The sequence below is a fragment of the Eubalaena glacialis genome, chromosome 3 (assembly GCF_028564815.1).
Source record: "Eubalaena glacialis isolate mEubGla1 chromosome 3, mEubGla1.1.hap2.+ XY, whole genome shotgun sequence".
Classification (NCBI taxonomy): domain Eukaryota; kingdom Metazoa; phylum Chordata; class Mammalia; order Artiodactyla; family Balaenidae; genus Eubalaena; species Eubalaena glacialis.
In genome coordinates this window covers 175,932,403-175,956,408 of record NC_083718.1, presented here as the reverse complement: position 1 = coordinate 175,956,408, position 24,006 = coordinate 175,932,403, and the positions used below count along the sequence as shown (strand labels likewise).

At 37.8% G+C, this 24,006-nt stretch overlaps 1 protein-coding gene across 15 annotated transcripts in view; it reads left to right on the top strand.

Moving 5' to 3' along the window:
* SRRM1 (serine and arginine repetitive matrix 1) overlaps positions 1–22,998 on the top strand; it is a 29,580-nt gene extending 6,582 nt beyond the window's left edge. For 2 of the 15 annotated variants that reach the window (XM_061184714.1, XM_061184725.1), the window contains 13 exons: positions 1,017–1,216; positions 1,685–1,883; positions 2,172–2,291; positions 4,281–4,555; positions 9,855–9,935; positions 10,448–10,534; positions 11,830–11,974; positions 12,342–12,383; positions 16,335–16,445; positions 18,475–18,939; positions 19,517–19,712; positions 21,321–21,530; positions 21,940–22,998. In XM_061184714.1, coding sequence (XP_061040697.1) covers positions 1,017–1,216; positions 1,685–1,883; positions 2,172–2,291; positions 4,281–4,555; positions 9,855–9,935; positions 10,448–10,534; positions 11,830–11,974; positions 12,342–12,383; positions 16,335–16,445; positions 18,475–18,939; positions 19,517–19,712; positions 21,321–21,530; positions 21,940–22,044 — 2,236 coding nt within the window. In that variant the 3' untranslated portion in view covers positions 22,045–22,998. The remainder of the gene's footprint in view (positions 1–1,016; positions 1,217–1,684; positions 1,884–2,171; positions 2,292–4,280; positions 4,556–9,854; positions 9,936–10,447; positions 10,535–11,829; positions 11,975–12,341; positions 12,384–16,334; positions 16,446–18,474; positions 18,940–19,516; positions 19,713–21,320; positions 21,531–21,939) is intronic. The other 13 variants (XM_061184727.1, XM_061184726.1, XM_061184724.1 and 10 more) reach the window with 13 other exon arrangements.
* The last annotated feature ends 1,008 nt before the right edge of the window (positions 22,999–24,006 follow it).

The window sequence follows — 24,006 nt, the reverse complement described above, 5'->3', positions numbered from 1 at the left end:
GCTTTAGTTTAAATTATTTTGAGTTTTTTTTTAGTGTACTCCAATTTTTTTTTCTTTAGTTTTTTAATTAGAAATCTGTACCCACTAGCCCTTCCTATTGTACTTACCTAATTCCCTGTTCTGCGTTTCTTAGTTGGTTGTTCTGAACCCAAAACATATATTTGCTTTCTTTTTCCTTCCATTGAGACTATGGTTAGGTTCCCATTTTCAAATCCACAGTTCAGCTTTATATTTGTGGTGAGTGGTGAGAATTTCATTAGGCTTTTCATTTTTAGGGTTCTGCTAATTTCTTCATAAATGAGCTGGAATTAGTAAAGAGAGGAGATAATATCTTTGTCCCCTTTATTTATATACTTGATATTAAAAGCTGCTTATCAGGGAAGCAGTATTTCTAGAGTTATGCACAAATCATAATGATAACTATTTGTTGATGAACCAGGTCTACTGTTTTACTTCAAGTTAGGGAAACTATTATTGAAATGGAGAGGGAGCTTGTTCTCTTCCAAAAAAGCTGTCTTACGCAAGTTTGATTTATTTATCCTCTTCTGAAGAACATTTTGCTTTAATTGCACTAGTCATTTTTTCTGGAATACCTAGACTACCTGATGAACTCTGGTGGGATCTGTATGCATCTAAACTCTGTTTTTTTAAGGTTTGACTTATTATTATGTATTTCCTTTCTTTTATGCATCTGCTTCCTCTGAAAAGTTGTTCTTTGGTCTTCTCATCTCTGGGAATGATTGAGAACCTAAATCTAGAGTCCTACGTCAATGTATTCCTCTGTTATAACTGGTATACTGGAGAATGTTTTTATCCTTCATTTGCTTGTTTTTCTGGTTTTCTGTTGGCCCTTTTCCTATTAAGTAAGTGTGATAGGATATCTTATTTCCATAAGGAACTTCTCAGATATAAACAATAATGGTGTAATTAAATAGATTAATCTCACTTCTCCTTTTGATCCTCTTCCCCAGTCCACGTTATTCAAAAAACCTGAAAAAAAATTGCTTTCATCCTAGACGCAAATCCAGATCTCCTTCCCCTAGAAGACGATCTTCCCCTGTCAGGAGAGAGAGAAAGCGCAGTCATTCTCGATCTCCCCGTCACAGAACCAAGAGCCGGAGTCCTTCCCCTGCTCCAGAGAAGAAGGAAAAAACTCCAGAGCTCCCAGAGCCATCAGTGAAAGTAAAAGAACCTTCAGTACAAGAGGCCACTTCTACTAGGCAAGTACATAAAAATTCATTTATAAATATCACAGTTTTAGGCTGTTAATTAAGTGACCGTAAATATGATACCTGTGAGTTAAAAACATAAACTTACTTGTTTTACTTGTAGATTTTTTAAATTATAAAGATACCTTATTGAAAAGAAATTCAAATTGTATAGGGGAGTATAAGTAAGATGACCCAAAGGTGACCACTGCTATCTGTTGGTTGTGTTGCTTCAGATATTTTATATACTATAACTTGCCTTTTTTTCCCCCACTATTATGGACAAATTTGCACTTTAAAAAAAATGTATGTGATTAGAATTGTTAGTTCACTGGATTTCACTGATGTGTATATATCTTTCTAGATGTCTTCAGGGATTTTGAAAACTTTTTAAAGAAACAGCTTTTTTATATTACTATATTAAGACTTAGGACTCTGAGTAGAAAAGGCACAAGATAAGCTTTTTTTCCCCCCACACAGTGACATCCTGAAAGCTCCCAAGCCTGAACCAGTACCAGAGCCTAAAGAACCTTCTCCGGAGAAAAACTCCAAAAAGGAAAAGGAAAAGGAGAAGACCCGACCAAGATCTCGGTCGCGTTCCAAGTCAAGATCCCGGACACGTTCTCGCTCTCCTTCTCATACTCGACCGAGAAGACGCCATAGATCCCGATCAAGGTGAGTAGTGGCTTTAAGATCTGCATAGATCTTAGATTTTATGTGCTACTCTCCTGGGTAGAATTAGGTAAATTATATCAAAGCTGTGGAGAACATTTAGCACAAGTGTTACGCTTTGGATTTCCAGCAACAATTTAGGGACACTTTCTAGGTTCCGTTAAAAATCTCTGCACAAATAGAAAATTGTGTCCCTTGAAATCCATTTTTTAAAATGTAGCTGTTGAGAAAACTATGTTAAGGAATTCATTCCTTGCTCATGATTTACTCAGATTCTAATTGTTATGGCAGATCATACTCACCTAGAAGGCGGCCCAGCCCAAGAAGACGGCCATCTCCTCGAAGAAGAACTCCACCGAGACGAATGCCTCCTCCACCAAGGCATAGAAGGAGTAGATCTCCAGTGAGACGGTGAGAGTTTTGGGGTTTTTTGTTTTTTTTGTTTTCTTTCAGTTTGGAATTGTCAGGTGTATGAAAGCACACCATGTTTGTTTTAGGCTAATCTTTGAATTAGTGCTCCCCTGGAAGAAAAGAACTCATGAGTAATAATAGGTAATGTCTTATAAAGAGATACCTCATTTGAGATGTAATGCTGTTATTTGTGCAGTGATAACACTAGTCTAGTGTTGGAAAATAAAAAACAAATTATTGGTGAATTTGTGTTAATCTTACCAGTTATTTGTGTTAATCTTTACCATTTCAGACCCTACCAAGAAATCCTATCAAGTAAGGGAATTGGCCACCTTTTCCCTTTGGCTTTTAATTACCACTAGTTTCTGAATATAGATGACTACAGAGCCAATAAACTGCTTTACCAGTATTAAAATAACCCATTTGCGTTATACCTTTCTTAATGTGTCTTTTTCATGTTAAAGAAGAGTACTTATTGTAAACAATTCAAATAGAATTAAGATGAATTGAAAATTACCCACAATCCCATTCCATAGATTTAACCATTATTAGCAGTTTGGTATCTATTTTTGAAGAGACTGAGCATAAAAGTCACTCTGTCAATACCAGTGTTCTTTTTTAAAAATCATTTTTAAATTAGAATAAGGTAAAATGTTAGGATCTATAACTTTTAACAAACAGGATGTTGCTACACCTGCCTGAAGTGGAGGCATGGTGCACTGGTAGCAGAGTTTTGTGCGTTCTTTATGATGCATTTCACCTGTTTTTGGAAGGAACTGATGATCGTGCTTCAGATTATACTTAGGACAGAATTTTTTGTGTTTTGAGTCTATAAGGTTTTTTCAAGGAACCAAATCAACTTGGAAATAGAAGAGGGGAAGCGGTAAGGTCCGTAATTTTGTTTCTGCAGTCTGAGGTTTTTCAGAGTCCCATATTTTTTTAAAAGATACTTTTCGGGAATTCCCTGGTGGTCTAGTGGTTAGGATTTGGCACTTTCACTGCTGTGGCCCGGGTTCTGTCCCTGGTCGGGGAACTGAGATCCCACAAGCCACGTGGTGTGGCCAAAATAAAGCAAAAACAAACAAGATATTTTTCTTTGGGGAGGGCTTGTCAAGGTATATTGAACCATTTTTTATAACTACTACTAAAAATTACACAATTGATGTTACTACCAATAAATGAGACTGAAGATGTAAATGGTCAGTCAATTTAGGCATCACACTTTTCTAAAATTGATTGTTTCTCCTTTGGAGAAAAAGTAATACTGGTGCTTTCTAGCATAAGATTAGTGGAAACAGCTACTTCTTATATTGGAGTTCTGCAAGCAGCCTGTTTTAATTGCTTACTGAGCCATTTAACAGTCAAGATAATTTGCAGATTGTGTAAGATTCCCTTTCAGCCAGTTTTTATCTCACACTTAAGGTAGGGTTTCTTTTTTTCAGGTTCTCAGGAATTCTTCCGCCAAAGGTGAATTCTGCAGGTACACATAATTGCAACAGAACTTACCACAGATTTTGCCGCAGAATTCGAGAGTCCCCTGCTTCTAAGTTTATGTAGCTAAATGAATTCCTAATCTTGCACGTTTTTTTAAAAAAGGCAACGTAAAGGTTGCATGACATTGTGTTATTAAATGAAAAAAATACTTTGCCACCCAAATTTTGTATGCAAACTCCAAACACTCATACTATTCCTAAGGAGGGAAGAGACTGGTTAGTTATTCTCTTATAGCACTTGACATATTTTATAACTACTGGAAAGACAACTCAGAAGGATTTATCAGAATAAGTTATTTAGTTAGTCTCAGAACTAGCTGTTTCCTGTGTTAGGTTATGGTTTTGTTTCACATTTAAAAAAAACTCATTTATGTGCTTAGCTACATAAACTCAAAAGTTGGATAAAAATAGCTGTATTGTTGTGTAAACTGTACATGCCTGTAAGGTCATTTTCTGTAAGTATGCAGTTAATGAATATGAGTACTTTATTCCACAGAAGAAGGCGTTCATCGGCATCCTTGTCTGGGAGTAGCTCGTCCTCTTCTTCATCTCGTTCCCGGTCACCGCCAAAGAAGCCTCCAAAGAGGACATCCAGCCCCCCTCGAAAAACTCGTAGGTTATCTCCTTCAGCAAGTCCTCCGAGGCGAAGGCACAGGCCATCACCTCCAGCAACTCCACCACCAAAAACTCGTCATTCCCCGACACCTCAGCAGTCAAACCGTACGAGGAAAAGTCGTGTTTCTGTCTCTCCAGGGAGAACTTCAGGTAAAGGTAAAAATCAAGCACATAAAAACAATATGTTCTTTCTTCATTTGGCCACAAAATACCTAGTCAGTTGTTGCTATCCCCTACTCCCTTCAAAGTATGAAGTTGCTGGGTAATATTTGTATGTCATGTTTTTTGCAAATTTGCTTAGAAGCTCACCTTTTCTTTCCTGCTTTAAGTTCTTGTTGTTTGTTGAAATGGAGTTTACATGTAAAAGTGTTTTGTTTTTAGCAGTGCCCTCTGGCATTGAGTAGGTGGAGAAGTGTACTGTTACCAGCCGTGGGCTGTTTGAGTTGGGGTAGCTTACCGAAGTTTTGTGTTGTCATGGTAAGGCATCTTTTTATTACTATGAGACCAGTTAACTTTTTTTTTTTACCCTGCAGATTTTTTGTTTGATATCTTATTTGAGGACTTCATATTCTGCTTTATTTCTTTCTTGGCCACATTGTACTTCCTAGGGAGGGACGTGGTGTCCTCCTAAAAGCTGATTTGTTTTTTTAATTTAGGCCCTAGGCAGGGTTCTTCTGAGTATTGTCCTTGCTTTATTCTGCAAATTGATTTCTGAGGAATTTATGATCTGTGATCCTGCCAGGCAAGTAGAATGCCATGTTAGTCCGAGTGAGGGTTGTGGTCTGTTGGGGTTTGTTTCTTTAGCATTAAATATACACGGAGAAAAACTATGGTATCCATTTGAATTGGGCCTTTGGTGCTTAGGACTGGAATGATACACACAATGTGATAGGTGAGTAGTGGGGGAGGGGGAGATCTTAAAAGAACTGTTATAGTAATTGGATGTTAAGGAGCATTCTGTAGATTAATATATACCGGGGTTGCTCTGATCACATTTAAATTTTCAGGTTATAAATGAAGAAATCGGGTATACCTCGGGCAAAATCTTGACTGTATGTTTTTATGAAGTTGGTGAGAGCAGGATTTCTAATCAGCACCCTGCTGCTTAATTTGTGTCCACCACACCACCACCCACTGGCCCCACAACCCTGCAGTGTGGCAGTTCTAGAAAGGCAAATTTTGCTTTTTTGATCTCTGTTACTGTGAGGTACAGGCAAGCTATCAGAGTGAGGGGGGGACTGACAGATGATGGTAATATGTAAAGAGTAATGTACAAATTATTTTCTGAACCTTAACAGGTTAATTTGCTGATAACATAAATATTATTTGGTCATTTTTGTTGCATTGGCTCTTTAGACTTAGGCAACTGGATAAAAATAGAGAAACCTTTAGGTCTTACAGGTTCAGGCATAAGTATGGGAGGGGTGTCTTAAGATCACTTATTTTCATAATATCATGTCCCATATTACTTTTTGTTCAAAATAGTTTCCATTCACCGTGTCCAAATCTGATGCCTGTTGTCCTGACCTATTTTTTCTTTTCCTGCGAAGTTTTTGCACTTCTGAATACTTCTTTCTTTTGTCTGGAGCTAGAAAGTTCTCTAGTAAAATAATAGTTTGAATGTTCCCACCTGTTCCTTTGCAAGAACACATCAGATTGTGATTTTTCTGTTTACCTCATATATAGCCAAAGGGCAATCAAAGTGCCTGAGCAGAAGGACTGAATCCTTGTTAAACAGGCTGATTGTTAAGAATTACTTGTTAACCTTTGTTAGGGTCTGCACAGATACCAACCTCTTGTGTCTTGATATGTTGTCGGGAAGAGTGGGCTGCTGCTTTTCTGGAAACAAATCACAGTGGATATGTACATAGGAGAGAAATCAAGGTGGAAGACAAAGGGCCAGTTATGTTCCTGTGGCTTATGGGACAGGTCTTCCATGTCCAAACAAAACCCAGCCAAAGAGATTGACTGTGGGTAGTGTAGTGAGAGGCTGCCTTTTGTCCATTGAGGCTGAATATTGGTTGTAGCTACTTGGAGATAAATAGCTTTTTATAGTAAAACGATCCCAACCCTCTGTGATGAAATTTCAGAGCTAGGAAAGACGTCAGAGGTTGTCAGAGGTTCTCAGGTTAAGTGATTTGGTCAAGGTCAACCATCCAGGACTAGAATTTCGGTTCTCATTCCCAGTTCAGAAATGTACACTTTCCCAACTTTCCTACCCCCACATGCCTGATTTGATTGCTAAAGGAGGGAAATAGAAGGCAGGGTAAAGTTTTTCAGCTTCTGTACCTGGTAGTATGATTTCAGAAATTCCTCTCTTGCAGTCTCCATTGCTAATAAGAGCATTGATACCATTGAAATGTGATAGATTTTACTTTTGTATTTCGTGGGGTAGTCATCAATCAGGGCTTTAAGGTTCTGCTGTTAATAGTGGGTGAATGGAGTGGGAGGGAGGCAGGAAAACTATTTTGGAGAATTAGAGGTAAATTATTTGGAGTATAATACACATTCTCATCTGAAAGGGTCCTCAGGAAGCATTTTGTAATCGATGGCATGTCGTAGTTAAATTGGCATTATCTTAGTACATAAAACAGTGCTTTGAAATCAGTGGAATATTTAATGAAGTATGTTTACAGGGGATCTATACCTATGGTGGTGGTGATAATTTTGAGTTAGATCAACATAACCATATGAATGTGCTCTAGATACTTATGGATTATTTTACTAATTCTGGTCACAGAGTGACTTATCTTTACAAGTGATCTTTTGAGCAAGTCTGCAAGGTTAATGATTAATAGGACTATTGAAGTAAATTTAAAATTCTGTTTTTCAATTGACTTGGGAGATTTCAGATGTCATGCTAGAATGATTTTGCCCCTTAAATACTAAAAATGAAACAACATTAACATAAAAATAAACTTTTTAATAAAAATAAGCTGTTGAAAATCTTATCTAGACAAGCAAACATTGATGAAACATTTATGAAATTAATAATGCTACAATTCAGTCAGTCTTATTAAACCAGAGTAGGGGGTATATAATGGATACTGTTTAATGCTGATTATATCAACAATGACTTAAGACTTGTAGCCAAGCCATTATTGAGAGATTAGATTAGGATAAAACTCCAAATACAAGTTTCTATGGGGAAAAAATGTAATGTTGTAGTTCAATTGTATTATTTACTAAATAGGTATTTGCCAACTATATAGCAAACATAATCACATTTTTAATGTTTCTTAGGGGAAAATGCATTCTGGCATCCAAACAACCAGCTCCCAAACACATTTTGGAACCCAGTTCTTTAAGGTGGTACTTTGACGTTTGGGTTTATGACTAGATGCCTATAATATTTTTTCAAGAATTGAAGATTAACTGACACTTAAAAATGAAGAGTACTGACCCAAAAAATAGCTTAGAATCCTTTAAAATTTAAAGGCATTTCTATTTCATGTCTTTGAATTTCTTAAAATACAAGTTTTTTTTGTTTTTTGGTATTTTTGGCTGCATTGGGTCTTCGTTGCTGCGCGCAGGCTTTTCTCTAGTTGCGGCGAGCGGGGGCTACTCTTCATTGCGGTGGCTTCTCGTTGCAGACCACGGGCTCTAGGCGTGCGGGCTTCAGTAGTTGTGGCTCACAGGCTCTAGAGCGCAGGCTCAGTAGTTGCGGCGCACGGGCTTAGTTGCTCCGCGGCATGTGGGATCTTCCTGGACCAGGGCTCGAACCCGTGTCCCCTGCATTGGCAGGTGGATTCTTAAGCACTGCGCCACCAGGGAAGCCCTAAAATACAAGTTTTAAATGCAGTCTTGCTACTATATTTCATGATAATTAGATAATCACTAGATTATCTAGTCACTGGATTCTTTACCCAATCCAGTGATTTGTCCAAAAGGCTTATTAGGTAGAATTAATAAAATGCTGGTATTTTTAAAAGTATAGTAGTAAATTCTTCAGTTGGATTACTTCAGCAAAGATGATTAGATTGCTAAATTACTGCCCCTTAGAATAAGCCTTTACAGAATTCTGAATGAGGGTCTGTTAAATGAAATGTATCTAAATTCTAGCTTAAACATTCCATGTTAATTGCTTTAATTAAACAAACAGGTGTAAGGGTACTGAGGGGATCATATTGTTTTCAAGTCTAGTTCTTAGAGGAATGGTCTCAGATGATGTTTCAGGTTAATCTAGGGTAAGATTAATGATTATCTGTGTCTGTACTTCTGACATTAGTTGAAGCAATGGGATGGATAATGTAGACAGAGATAGTAATTGTTAGAAATGAAAGCCTATGCCATAGATACAGAAATAGTGTCTTGGGTTCAGATCCTAGTCCACTTCAACTACCCGCATGACTTCGGTTGAGGTTACTTTTTTTTTTTTTTTTTAATCTTTGGAAAGGATCCTCTAGCCTTAGCATTTAATATTTTTACCATTGTGAAGGTCTACTTTTTTACAGGTAGTTTAAGTCCCTCATGCTATTGTGAAGGTTATACTCTACATCAAAAGCCTTCAGCCTCTTAGGTGACTAATTTGTTCCTCTTCTCCAGACCAGATATTTTTCTCTGTGAAAATTTCATCAGATCTTATGTCATTTGTCATTTATCATCTTCATTACTTTTCTTTTTTTTTTTAATTTTTTTTTTAAAATTTTTTTAAAATTTTATTTATTTTTTTGGCTGCATTGGGTCTTCGTTGCTGCGTGCGGGCTTTCTCTAGTTGCGGCGAGCCGGGACTACTCTTCATTGCGGTGCGTGTGCTCATTGTGGTGGCTTCTCTTGTTGCAGAGCACGGGCTCTAGTGGCGCGGGCTTCAGTAGTTGTGGCACGTGGGCTCAGTAGTTGCAGCACGCAGGCTCAGTAGTTGTGGCTCACGGGCTCTAGAGCACAGGCTCAGTAGTTGTGGCGCACGGACTTAGTTGTTCCGCAGCGTGTGGGATCTTCCCGGACCAGGGCTCGAACCCGTGTCCCCTGCATTGGCAGGCGGATTCTTAACCACTGCGCCACCAGGGAAGTCCTTCATTACTTTTCTGAACCAACCTGTAGTGGGTGCTTAAAAGCTCTTATGTTGATGAGGTCTTTGTAGTCAAGAGTGTGTGTTTTCGGTTGTAGGGTAGCACACAGAGGTTTACTTTACTCAGCTGAACGTTATGCACAGCGTAGAGCTTGTTCTACTCAGAAACAGCAGCTCCCAATTTCTCTTAATGTTTCTCTTGGGAGAATCTGAAAATTTGAAAATTGGAAAATCATTGTAGAACTTTCTGAGGCTTTTCACCAAACATTTACAAATTCTTGCTTCTACTTCAGGTAATGATAACAGGGGCTTATAGGAACTTTTTAATTGTCAGTAAATTATTTATGAGAATAGTCACACTTCTTTTTGTACTATTAAGAAGATGTGTTGCTTTTTGTTTTGTTTTTGTATGTATGTAAGTGGGGTTTTTCTTCCCCTTATTTTTAGTGACAAAACATAAAGGTACTGAGAAAAGAGAGTCCCCTTCACCAGCACCCAAGCCTAGAAAAGTAGAGTTATCTGAATCAGGTAAGTGTTTTGTGTGTTTTTTGTTTGTTTTGGGTTTTTTTAAGCTGAATTAGATTCTGGTTAAAGATTAATTATACGATATGGCTTAATGGTTAAGAGCTAGGACTTTGAAGTCAGACCAGCCTGTTTGAATCCCCAGCTCCACCAACTACCTTTTGTTTGTTTTAATAATTTATCTGTGCCTCTACTTTTTTTTTTCATCTCTGAAATGCAGATAACAGTACCATCCTTTAGGTCTTTGGTTGTTAACTGAAATAATGTTTATAAAGTGCTTGGCATGCAGACCGAACTGTCACAGATGCCTAAATAAGTTTATTTTTATTATATTTAGTGACGATAGTCTAAATTAGCATTTAAATTGGCATTTTAAGCTCCTCCTTTATTAAAAAAGAGTAGCTGTATTGCTTGACCCAACCAGATAAAGGTTTAGGAGACCATTTCCCAATTCAAATATGTTACATTTTCTGTATGCATGACTAAAGAAACACTTTCTAAATGCATCCATCTTTCAGAAGAAGATAAAGGTGGCAAAATGGCTGCAGCAGATTCTGTGCAGCAGAGACGCCAATACAGACGACAGAACCAGCAGTCTTCCTCTGGTATGGACACTGGTTACATTTTTTTCTTTCTGCATATCCTAATAAAAATACTTAAGATAAAAATATCCGAAAATGTAGTGAATGTATCAATACTTAGGAGAAATATTTTTGTGCCTTTGTATAAATATGTTAGGAGGAAGTGTTAGCACAACAGTTAAAACAGGAATAGAAATTGGAAAAGTATATTTCTTTCCTCAACCCTCAGTCTTACTCCCCAAAGCTTTTATTCAGAAATTTTCTGTGCATGTGTAAGTATCTGTGGTTTAAAAAAAAAAAAACAACCCAGAGGCTCAAACTGTAGATTATATTTCCTGCCTTTTTAACCTACTATATCTAGACATCTTTCCCTGTTAATTCTTAAGGATCTACCTCATTTATTTACCAGCTGCAGCATTTTTCAAATTTTGATAACATGGTGTCATCTATTGAGCCACTCGCCTATTTGGACATTTAGGTTATTTCTAGTTTTTTTGTGTGTTTGTGCTTATGTGAGTATATCTGTAAAATAGTAATTAGAAGTGGAACTTCTGAATTAAAAAGTATGTACGCAGAAACCTGATTTTTAAACCAGATATCCTGGTTTTATTCGCTTAGTTGGTATTTGTGACTGACTCTAGGCACTACCTTTGCTTTTCATTTATAAAATGGAAACCAAAGCATCCCACAGTGGCATTAAGTCAGTTAAAAGCCATACAGCTTTTGCAACTCTTTAAGATGAGGTTAATCATGGAAATGTTTGAAAATGCATGTAAGTTTTGGATATTTTTTGGTATTTGGGACTTGTTAGTTATTTTAAGTTAAGGAAACCATGTACAAATGAAGTGTTTCTCTTTGCAGTCCTTGATTGTTACCAGGCCTGTAGGAAATGTCACATACATTTTTGTTTGTTAAGTAATAAGGATATGAATAAATTATTCAAATGCTAGTAAGACTTTCAGTAGCCTTAAAAGTACATAGAGTAACAAGAATTAAATAATGCTTAAGATGCTTTTTAAGCTTTACTTAGTTATCCGGAAGATCACTAGATTTTTAAGGGACACTGTCTTGTTGGATTATTCTGTGGAAATGATTTGTATAACGTAATTATATAATAACGTATATTTATGTATGCTTGACTTTCAAGTCATTAAGCACATATCAGTATTACCTTTTTTCAGAACTGATGGCTGTATATGTGCTTGCTTATGTTAGTGGACTTGATTTGCTAATTTGGACACTCCATCTGCTTAGATTCCAAAAACATAGACTCTTAAGCATAGACCTGATGTAAATTTTTGTTTATTGTGTAATTATAGATTCTGGCTCCTCCTCTTCCTCAGAAGATGAGCGACCCAAAAGGTCCCACGTGAAGAATGGTGAGGTAGGCAGGCGGCGGAGACATTCCCCTTCCCGGAGTGCCTCTCCATCACCTCGAAAGCGCCAGAAAGAGACTTCCCCTCGGTAATGTCTTCACTGGTGTTCTGTAGTTGTGATAAAACTTCATAACTTAAGGGATGGGCCGTGGGCTTATTTAGAATTTGCTTAACTCCTTCCTTTCAAGAACTCACAGTAGGAGATGGTCAGATTTGGGGGTATTTGGGTTTTCTTTGTTCCGTGGTCATTACTATTTAATGAGAACTTAGTAAGTTTTGTACCAGCATGTCGAACGTGTGCATGACTAGAATAGACCAGTTAAATCATAGCATTAACTCCCGACCATGTTTGAATATCTAAAAAAATGTATATCCATTAGTGATACTTAACTCCATTGAAGTAATTAATTTGGTGAATGGAATTCTTGACATTTGTTTTTTTCCACTGCTCTCAGGATGCAGATGGGAAAGCGATGGCAATCGCCAGTGACTAAAAGGTTGGTTAGATGCTATTTTGTAAATTAGGATTACATGTCAAAGTTTTAGTGACTTAATTTACTGTTTAGGTAACATCCCATTCTGATGTTTACAGGGTATGACTGTGGAGAAGTTCCTCAATTGTTTTGGTTTGATTATATTTTCTTACACATCAAAATAATGATAAAAACATACACAGTGTTCATTTTAGAGCATCATTTGAATTTAGAGTTTTGTTCAGTTACAGTGTATTTGCTAGTCTTCTGCTTTTTGAGGTCTTTGCAAGAGATGGGACAATAATAGCTCCTTAGATTTAGTGGGAACAGACTTTGTGGTGACTATAGGGAAGGCAAGAAAAACATGGGAGAAACATTTAAAAGATTAAAAAATGACTGTAAGTCTTTGGCCCTATTCAGTGTTTCCTACAGTAGAAAGGTAGGTTGCATATCCTTTTGGAACCTGTTTGGTCATCAGGGTCTTTGTGACCCTAAGGCCATAATATTTTAGAGCCAGATGATACATAGAAATCTCTAATTCAGGCGTATCTCATAAGTGAGAAAACAGGGGCTCAGAAGTAGTAAGTGAGTTTCTTAGGGTTACAGTGACAAAACCAGATCTTAGACCTGTGCCTCTGACGTTATACCATTTCACCATGACATTGTACTATCTTTGCTAGTCTTCTGTTTTTTGAGGTCTTAGCTGCCACTAAATTTCTGAGTATTTATCCTTCCTGAAATGTGTTCACATTGTTCTCTTTATAGCTCAGTTTTTGAAGCTGTGTTGTTTTAAGTAGTCTCACTAATTAATAAGAGTGTTTTCTTGGAAAGGTTCTTTGGAACCAGTTGGCAGTGTATATGATGGAGCAAAACGGTGTGTTTGTGCTGTGGAAGTAACTTACTTGACAAGAAAAAATAGAAACCTTAAAAAAAATTTAGATACAGAGGTATTCTGTTCCCAACTGTGATTATTCCTGGTTTCTGTAAAATTGCTAGTACAGCAGCTAAAAAATTGCTTTACAAAATCAGGTTAGTGGTAAGATTTCTTCCCCCCCCCCACCCCCATTATGGTTAATGATGTTAGAGATTGCCATCAAGTCTCTAGGATTTGGAGATGGAGAAAGAATTGTTTGGGATCACACTTCAGTATTTTTAAGAAGGGAAATACAGACTGGCTTTGAATATTTCATATATAAAGTTTAAAGATTGAAAAATGCAGCATTTTTCATGCTTCTAAACATTTGTCTTTGGGTATTGAACAGTCTTTCCTTAACAGTGAATGGTGTATTGATCATACTTAGTATAAAAAGATAGTTGTTGCATCTATAACTTCTTGTCTTCATTACCAACCTGACCAGTGAAGTGAGGTGATTCTGAAGAGGTCACTGCAGAGATCGCAAGCTGTCTTTGTCCTTATAAGACTTGTGTATTCCTACATACTCGAGGGCTGAGGGCTTCTTCATGTTTTGAGGCTTATTGAAACTGGTTCTTGCGCAATTTGGGTGGGGGGAGACCTCTCAACAATTTCTACACACAGTTGAAGGCCTGAGTTGGCACTAGTATTCAGAGTTATTAGAAAATGTTTAGTCTTCTTCTTCTTCTACTTCTTCCTCTTCTTTTAAACCCCTGATATGTGTGCCATATCAGCTCAGGTAAGAAACTGTAGCCTTTAGGTCATAGAGCCATCGGGTGTCAAGATTCCAGTTATAAGTGATTATCAAATTTTTCTTGTAGTTGCTTTAAGTACGCTAGTTTGGTTATGGGTTTATTTTTGGTTTTTTTGTTTTTATCAGGGTATGGTTTTATTCTTATTCTCTTTTTGGTTATTTTCTCACATGGAAAGATAGGACATTCAAGGTCATCACTGAAAGGGACCTTTTAGTTACTCCAAGCCTTTCATTTTACAAATGAAACTGAGGCACAGAATAAATATCTCAGGTCATTAGTGTATTATAATAGATTCTAATCTGAATTAAATTTTATGAGAATATTTAAAAAGAGAAGTCACATAATCAACAGTAATAGCCTCTTTTGCTATTACACCTACTGATAACACATTGGGAGTTCTGCTTTGTATCATCTCACCCTCAAAGTTTGCGCGTGTAAACCTTTGTTTTTCTTTTTTGAGTCAAAACCCAAATGTCTTTTCCCATTTGAAATCTTCATTACCTGTTGAAACAGTTCTGTAGTCCACCCTGTTTCTCTAGGTCCCGTAATTCTCAGATTAGCCTTGCTAGTAAAGTGGCTTCTCCTTTACTGTTCTTTCTTGTAATTAATAATTTGGTGTCTGCGTTTCATCTGAAGCTTATCTGTCTTGTAGTTTATATTTTAAATCTGTTCAGAGTGAGGTCTTAGTCCCCACAAGGCATAAGCAAATTTTTTTTTCCCCTTAAACTTTGGGTTTGTTTGTTTGTTTGTTTGTTTATTTATTTATGGCTGTGTTGGGTCTTCGTTTCTGTGCGAGGGCTTTCTCTAGTTGCGGCAAGTGGGGGCCACTCTTCATCGCGGTGCGTGGGCCTCTCATTATCGCGGGCTCTCTTGTTGCAGAGCACAGGCTCCAGACGCGCAGGCTCAGTAATTGTGGCTCACGGGCCTAGTTGCTCCGCGGCATGTGGGATCTTCCCAGACCAGGGCTCGAACCCGTGTCCCCTGCATTAGCAGGCAGATTCTGAACCACTGCGACACCAGGGGAGCCCCAAGCAAATTTAAATTAAAAATTAAATTTACTAATGAATGTCAGAATTTTCACTGTTCTGTTAATGAACTCTTCTTAGTTTTAATGGGGAATCAAGACTAGTAAACTTTAGAAAATACTTCCAGATTCACAGGAAACATCAATCCTGTACTGGGGAAGAAATTAAGAACTAATTACAGTTGACCCTTGAACAACATGTGTTTGAATTGTGCAACTCCACTTATATGCACGTGGCTTTTTTTTTTTTTTTTTACAATAAATACATATTATAGTACTACACGATCCTCGGTTGATTGAATCTGCCAGTGCAGAAGCCCAAGTGCCCCACATTGTTTAAGGGTTAATTGAATATTATTTGACTTCTTTGTATACACAAACTTAGCCAACAGATGTCAAACTGGCTTGGTATTTATTTTAGTATATCTGCTGGGAGACTACTATGAGTTAGTCCAGTTGATTATAATTGTATTTTTCAGGTGTGCTTTTTGTGTTAATTGGTTAAGTGCCTAACAGCTCAGAATTAAGGTCTGTGATTCTTATCTATATTTTAACCACATTGCTCCCAATGGCTTTAGTGGTCAGACAGCTTTGGTCCTTTGTCTTTGGGGTAGTGTTTTTAGTTAATAGTTTGCAACTGTTGAACTGTGAGAACATACTTTTTAAAAAATCAAGAACTTGGAGCAGTGACACCCAGACTTTGGGCCTTAAATTTTAAATATCTGTATTAGAACACTGTATTTTTCTAGGCTTTAGAACAGTTGTTCCTAACAAGGAATCAAAAATCACTTGAAGAACCTTTTTAAACATATACCGGCTAGACCATAGCCCAAACCTGGTGAACACAAATTTCAGATAAGCTTCCAAGCTGTTTCTGATGTGCATTCTAGTTAAAAAGCAATGCTCTAAGGCAGTGTTTTCAGACTTTTTTCACCTTGCGTCATGTTAAGAATGTTTTACGTCATGACTCAGACTGTATATTTATATACTGAAACAAAAATTTCACAAAACAAAATTTACCCTTATCACAAGTTAAAGCACTTTGATTTTGATTTTCTTTTTCTTTTCTTCCTTTCTTTCTTTCTTTTTTTTTTTTTTTTTTTAAATCCTGGTTCTCACCCAGGGTCTTGACTAACTACACTGTAGTTTGAAAAACACTGCTTTGAGGGATAGAGTGACAGCTGCTGCACTTTGGGTTGACAATGATTGAAACTAAATCATCTTGATCACTTAGTTATAAGTGTTACTGACTCTGAATCAACTATAATTCTTCTTTGGTTTAGTGGTAGACGGAGGAGAAGTCCCTCCCCACCGCCTACCAGAAGGCGACGTTCTCCTTCTCCTGCTCCTCCGCCTCGTCGACGCAGGTCTCCCACACCACCACCACGACGAAGGTACTTTATCACATAGGCTAGTGGGAGCTAAATGGAGCAACTTTGAATCTTTGTGATTGAAATATTTTATTCGAGTGGCATGCACAGCTGTTTACAAAATACCACATACAATTCCATTTACATGAAAAGTCCAGAACACACGAATCTGTAGAGATAGAGAGTTATTAGATAAGTGGTGCCTAGGGTGGGATGGGAATGGGGAGTCATGATGGTTGAACACTGAATATAGTTGACCCTTGAGCAAGGAGAGGACTTACGGGCACCGACCCTCCATGCAGTTGAAAATCTGAGTATAACTTTACAGTTGGCCCTCCGTATCTGTGGATTCAGCCAACAGCAGATTGTGTAGTACTGCAATACGTATTAAAAAAAAATCCACATATAAATGGACCCATGCAGTTCAAACCCATGTTCAAGGGTCAACTGTATACTAAAACAATTGAAATATACACTTCAGATGGGTGAATTTTATGATTTGTGAACCACATATCAATAAAGATGTTAAAAGGCAGGATCACTAGTGATTACAGAGGGAAAAAATATTAACTTTACAGTGGGGAGTTAAGTTTTGCTTTTTGGAACTTTCTGAATTTTTTTTCTCTTCAAATATTTTCAATCCATGGTTGGTTGAATTTGTGGATACTGGATCTTTGGACACAGAGCGCTGACCCTATCAGACAAACCCAAATTGAAAGCCGTTGTACAAAGTAACTGACGAGTACTTTTCAAAAAAATGTCAATCATGAGAGGGAGAGAGACTGAGGAGCAGTTACAAATTGGCAGAAACTAAGGACACATGACAACTAAACGCAGTGTAGGATCCTGATTTTTGGAACCTGGAACAGAAAAAGGACATTAGTAGAAAAAAACTGGGGTGACATAAGTATTTTAGTTAATACCAGGGTTAATTTCATAGTTTTGGTAATTTTTCTGTGGTTATATGGGATGTTAAGTGGAAAGTCTCCACTATTTTTGCAGCTCTTCTGTAAATCAAAAATGATTTCAAAATAAAAGTTAGGGGAAAAAAATTTTTAAGAGCATTGCTCAAACACATTACCAAGCGGTATAGTTGCTACTACCACTCCTGGATGGCCATTATGTGGCAGGTAAAGTGTTAGACGTTTTATGTACTTCATGTCTCCTCAAGATGATCTTGCTTGGTAGGTGGTATTCCCATTTTTCAGGTGAGGAAATGGGGGTTCAGAGTTATTAAATAATAAGGGCAAAATGGAAAACTCTATGGTGTTGCCCAATGTATGGCCTATCCCAAAGCTGATTTTTAGGCAGGAAAATATTTTGAGCTCAAGGTCTGAATGTTTCAGGAGAAAATCAGGCCATTGGAACTAAATGTTATATTGAGGTTTAATTCCTGAGAGGCAAATTAGGGTTATGTAGGCATTAAGCATTAAGAGGAAGGCCAAGTTGAGACTTTGACAGGGATGCGTTATGCCTAGCAGTAGACTTCCATTGAATACTACTCTTTTGACACACGAAAAATGTAAGTCTGTCTTGGTGGGGGCAGGGTAGAGATACCTTTTAAAACTGTGCAAGTGAACGCTAATTATTAATTCAGAGTCCAAACACCAGTTTAGAGAGGGTACCCCACACACAGGAGAGCTCTTTAAAGCACGGACTTCCTGAGTTCAAGTTGAACACAGTCAATAGAGTCTTGCTAATGTAGTTATCTAGTTACTACGTAGTGATAATGGATTTTCAGTTTCCTTAGAGCAATGCAAGATTCTCTTCTCAAAAAATATTAAGTTGATTCTATATGGATTGTGCTAAATGACTTTTGACAAATTTGAATTCAGTCTGAAAACTAAATTTCTCCATTAATCACAAATGACCTATTTGTAGTCATCTAGGATAAACAGGAATTTACTAAGTGATTTTTTTGTTGTTGTTACTTTAAATGAGTTTAAAGGCATGACATTTCCACTTAGAAATATTCTCTTTGTGTGGTGCTGTATAAGTGCATAGTTTTCTTTGCATTGTGGTTCTACTCTGTTGGACCTTTTATTTTTTCTAGGACTCCTTCTCCTCCCCCACGTCGTCGCTCACCTTCCCCAAGAAGATACTCTCCTCCAATACAGAGGAGATATTCTCCTTCTCCACCTCCAAAGAGAAGAACGGCTTCACCCCCTCCCCCTCCTAAACGAAGGGTATCACCGTCTCCACCACCAAAGCGTCGGGTCTCCCATTCGCCACCTCCCAAACAAAGAAGCTCCCCAGTCACCAAGAGACGTTCGCCTTCGTTGTCATCAAAGCATAGGAAAGGGTCTTCCCCGAGCCGATCTACCCGGGAGGCCCGGTCACCACAACCAAACAAACGGCATTCGCCCTCACCACGGCCTCGAGCTCCTCAGACCTCCTCAAGTCCTCCAGCTGTTCGAAGAGGAGCATCATCATCACCCCAAAGAAGGCAGTCCCCATCTCCAGGTTCTAGGCCCATTAGGAGAGTCTCCAGGACTCCGGAGCCCAGAAAGATAAAAAAGTAAAAATACTTTATCCTTTTTGGTTAGGAACACTAACTTGCATAGCTCTTTGTGTTTGGAAGCCCCCCACCCCCCAACTGAGAAATCACAGAAGAGAATAGCTGTGAATACAAACTTTAAGGCAAATTCTAGGTCCTATTCATAGATCCTTCTGTTTTCAGGGTAGTTCCTCATGGTATAAGCTAAATGCCATAGGATTTTACTTGGTTCTTAGGGATATCAGGCTTATTGAGTCTGTTTCCAAACCTAGCTCTGAAGTGATGCATAGGATATTTCTTGCATGTCTATGTAAGACTGATAAAAGCAGTCTTAAATACAGGAACTGGCATTACTAATTTCATACAGGAAGAATGATTAACAGAATGGATAGAGGATTGTGGGGCTTGAACTACTCTCCAGGAGACTTAGGTGGTAAAAGTTTGATAAGTGTTAGTATGATCAACCAGCAGACTAAGTGCTGTGAAATATTTAAAGTTCATGATCTGGTTGTATAATGGTAGTTGGTTATTTTCTCTTAAGAAGGAAGGATCTCTGCTTTTGGATATTAAATGTTTCATTTTTTCCCTCTGTTTCTAGAGCTGCCTCACCAAGCCCTCAGTCGGTAAGGAGGGTCTCATCTTCCCGATCTGTCTCGGGATCTCCTGAGCCAGCAGCTAAAAAACCCCCAGCACCTCCATCCCCTGTCCAGTCTCAGTCACCCTCTACCAACTGGTCACCAGCGGTACCAGTTAAAAAGGCTAAAAGCCCAACACCAAGCCCATCACCGGCAAGGGTATGTCTGCCCTGTTTTGGACATCTTTTATAATAATACGTGGTCACTTGGAAGGAGAGAATTTTTTGTCTTTTGTAGTTCAGAGGAGCGTTATTTTCTATGGTTCAGATGGACTTCAAAAGGAGGCACAAATTAAGTGGTGGTGTTTGCGTCACAGTCCGTGCTTAGTACTCTAGACATCCACTGATTTGTGATATGTCTAATACTATTAAATTCTCTAATCTTGGTGGTGAAGATTGGATTATATAGACAATTTAGAAAAACAGAAAGAAAAAAATTACCCTTGATTCTGTTATCTAGGAGAAAAATAGTTTAGCGTTTCTGCTGTTTTCTCTAGTGTTTGACAGGTTTGGGGATAGTTATGGTCACAGTCAATAAAAGTTTCAATCTTAGATCATGTCTATTAGTCTGATTACATTTTTATAAAGAAAAAATACACTTTATCACAAAAAGATACCAAAATGTCGACGGTGGTTATGTGTTAGAAGGAGAATGATGAGTGATCTTAATTTTTCTTCTTTACATCTTAATGGTCTTATTTTTTCCTACAGTGTAAATACATTATTTCTATAATAAAAAAAACCTCACAACTTGTGAAATGTTAGATGGAGTGGAAAGTACTTTGTTGTCCCATATAGCCTTATCTTTGGCAAGCTACATAGATAAGAATAACACTCTTGCTTTTACATTGTCAAGCTTAAATATCGTTGGGATATTAAAATATCGGAGCTTAAACTGTTTTCTTTGTGATTCATTAATCTAGTCATGGCAGGTTCCTGTATTGTATAAAATCAGTGGTGGATGTCCATCATAATAGGATTGAATTATTGTGCAGACTGACTGAATGGATTGAGGAATTTTAAGTAATTGCTTAGAAATGTGAGATTTAAAAATTATAGACTAGATGCATTTATAGCAGAGCTTACCCTTTGCTTAAATTTGGAATATATGCAGTGGAGAACAATGCACCCGCATTCTAGAGATAGATCAGACAGTGATTAGAGATGTGGCATTCATACACGCTTGTATTTAGGATAATAACTATTTATTAAAAGCCTACATGTTAGGCTGGTATTGTGGGTGATTTACAGATATTCCCATATAATTTTTGTAACAGCTTTATCAAGGATTGTTATACCCATTTTGGGTTGACAAAAAGGCCTCAGAACAAGTCAGGCAATTTGAGGTCAACTAATTTCATAGGTTCAGGAACCAGAATTCAACTCAGGTCTAGTTGAGTTCAGAGACTTTTCTTCCTGTTGCACATGGTGCTTTTCCTTACATCTGGAGGTAGACCCTGACTCAGGCCAGTCTTGGAGACATGATTCATAGCTTGTGGTTGGGAGGCCTGGTTTAATGTGAAGTTAGTTGGGGAAATTTTTAAAAATCATTTATCTTCAAGGTCTGTTTCAACTCTTGGAAGTCTTTGCTTTCAGTGGTGGTTCCCATCTTTTAGGAGTACTTTTCTTGGTGGTGATTGGCCCTGGGTCTTGTTTTCCCCGAAGCCGTATGAAATCCTAGATTAGTCCAGTTGGTTATTGCCTTGAAGAAATAAAATGTTTAGTTGGACAGGTTGATTTTATAGCTTTTGGTTTTCTGGATTTCTAGAATTCAGACCCAGAAGGAGGTGGAAAGAAAAAGAAGAAAAAGAAGGACAAGAAACACAAAAAGGATAAGAAGCACAAGAAGCACAAAAAACACAAGAAGGAAAAGGCTGTAGCTGCAGCTGCTGCAGCCCCTGTAACCCCTGCGGCCATCGCTGCTCCCACAGCCGCGTCAGCACAGGAAGAACCAGAGGCAGAGCTAGAGCCTAAGAAGGTATTTACGCACAGTCTTACAGTTTGTACAGATAGCTGCGTCATTTGCTATTGAGAAGTAGCTAAGTAATTTTTTCCTGATAATTGGATGCTCAGCTGTTAATTCTCTTCTGATCGGTTTCTCTATGACCACCTACCAAGAGCAGGGATTTGCTAAGGCTAACGATAAGAATATGAATGGCATCCAAAAAGCTTAATGTATATTTTTTAAAAGAAATTCAATATAATTAAATATACCGTATACTTCACCCAGTTAAAGTATAGTGATTTTATGGTTTTTTTGTATATTCATAGAGTTGTGCACACATCACAAGAATTTTATTTTTCTCTGTACTCAACATCTCCCACCGGTGTCTCAAGATTTAACGATATGACCTTTTTGGGTTTTGGTTTTTTGGGTTTTCTTTTAGGAGACTGAAAGTGAGGCTGAAGATAACCTTGATGACTTAGAAAAGCACCTGCGTGAAAAGGCCCTGAGATCAATGCGGAAGGCTCAAGTGTCCCCACAGTCCTAGGTGGAAATGTTTGTTATGATGTAAATTTTATTTGGTTTGTACGCAATTCAGTTTCAAAATTGCTAAAAATGTGTTTGAGCTTTAGACTATAACATTTGTTGTAATAATTGCTAGGTTGAAGTTCACCATGTAAAAAAAAAAGGGCATGGATTTACATTGCAAAAGGTGTCCACAGTGTATTAGTGACATTCTTTCATTGACAGCTGACATAAATTCATTTAGAGTGAAATATTTTAAGCCAAAAAAAAAAAAATCCCCTTTTTAAAAAAGGAGGTTTAAATATTGTTGGCATTCTTATGGTTCCTTTAAATGCCCCTGTCTATTCCCAGAGGTTTTTCTTTCTACTTTTTCTTTCTTTTTTCCTTTTTCTCATTTGAGTCTTAGCACCCATTTAAGTTATGATGCTTCCAACCTTGTATGGTTTTTGCAAGCTTTCCCAGAAATAAGACCACTGTTGAACTACCACAAAGGTTAAATGAATATTTTAATGCCACAATCTTTCCTGTTGCCTGTGGAGTCTCTGCTGAAATGAATGAGGATTCGAGCTCTAGGATGAGACAGAAAATGAAAGCATGTTGTTTGCCAGGACACTGTGGGTTTATACTGATGTGTAACAAGTTGATTTGGAACACTGGAATTTCACTCTGTTCTGTTTATTTTATTTTATTTTTTTGTAAAGGCAGTTAACTAGTCCCAGGAAGGATCCTTCAGTTACATAAAATTTTGTTTTATGAAATGTCATGGCTCCATTCATAATTTTGTCTTGTTCTTCCGATTGGTATATACAACTTTCAGAGCTCTTGTATTTGGAAAGCTGGAAGGGCCCAGACTTTGAAATAGTGTCTTGTTTTCACTGTTTTTGTTTTGTTTTTGTTGGGTTTTTTTTTGTTTGTTTTTTTAAACTAAAGCTATATAAAGCTTGTGGATTAAACAATAAATTTCTAAATTTAAAAATGTTGGCCACTCACTTTTACTTACCATCTCAGTACTGCAGGAAACCTACCTTAGAAATCTTACAGTGCCTTTACCCCCTTGGCACCTTTGGCAGAGTGAGGATTGGACAAGGGAAATACAAGGTGATGAAATTGTCTTACCATCTTTATTTTAGTAATTAGTGTGATAAGTGCCATGAAGGGAAAGCACACAGTGAGATTGGAACATATATAACGGGCTAGTTAGCCAGGCATAGGGGAAGAGTTTCAGGCAGAGCAAACAGTATCTGTACACCCCAAGACAGAAGAAGCCTGGCACATTCCAGGAAGCGAACGAAGGTTAAGAAATGACTGGAGCAACCTCCCTCTATTGGGGGTGTGTGTGTGTGGTGTGGTGTGAGGAATATAATTTGAGGAAACTTGGGCGTTGATAACATTGTATAAGGTAAAACAACAACATTCGTATGAAAGAAGGGGAATTTTTGGCAAGTGAATCTAAGCTTAGCAAGTTGTCACATAGGCAGTTAATTTGATTATAATTTCTGGCAGTTGAAGCAAAAAGAAGGAAAATGCCTACATGTCTTAATTTCAGGAAAACTTAGTGGGCAGTTTTTGATCTAAAGGATATGGACATAGAGGGGCTATTTTTACAGGTGGGTTTTTAGAGTGATTTGTAACAAGGCAAAAGCTTATTAATGAAGCTGCTTTTGTAGCGACTGAACTAAGGTATCTAGAGTGACTCTCCACCATTGATAGAATCTTACATGTGTATGCGGCAACTTAGAGCTTTCAGGGATCTTCCACATGACTTCCTTTTGACTTTATAATTCTGTGATGTAGGAAATGCACAGAATATCCAGTTTGTGTTTGTTTTTTGGCCGCTGGGCATGTGGGTTCTTAGTTCCCCAACCAGGGATCGAACCTGTGACCCCTGCATTGGAAACGTGGAGTCTTAACCACTGGACCGCCAGGGAAGTCCCCAGAATATCCGGTTTCTAAGATGATTGCAGCTGATTTACCCCTTTCAATA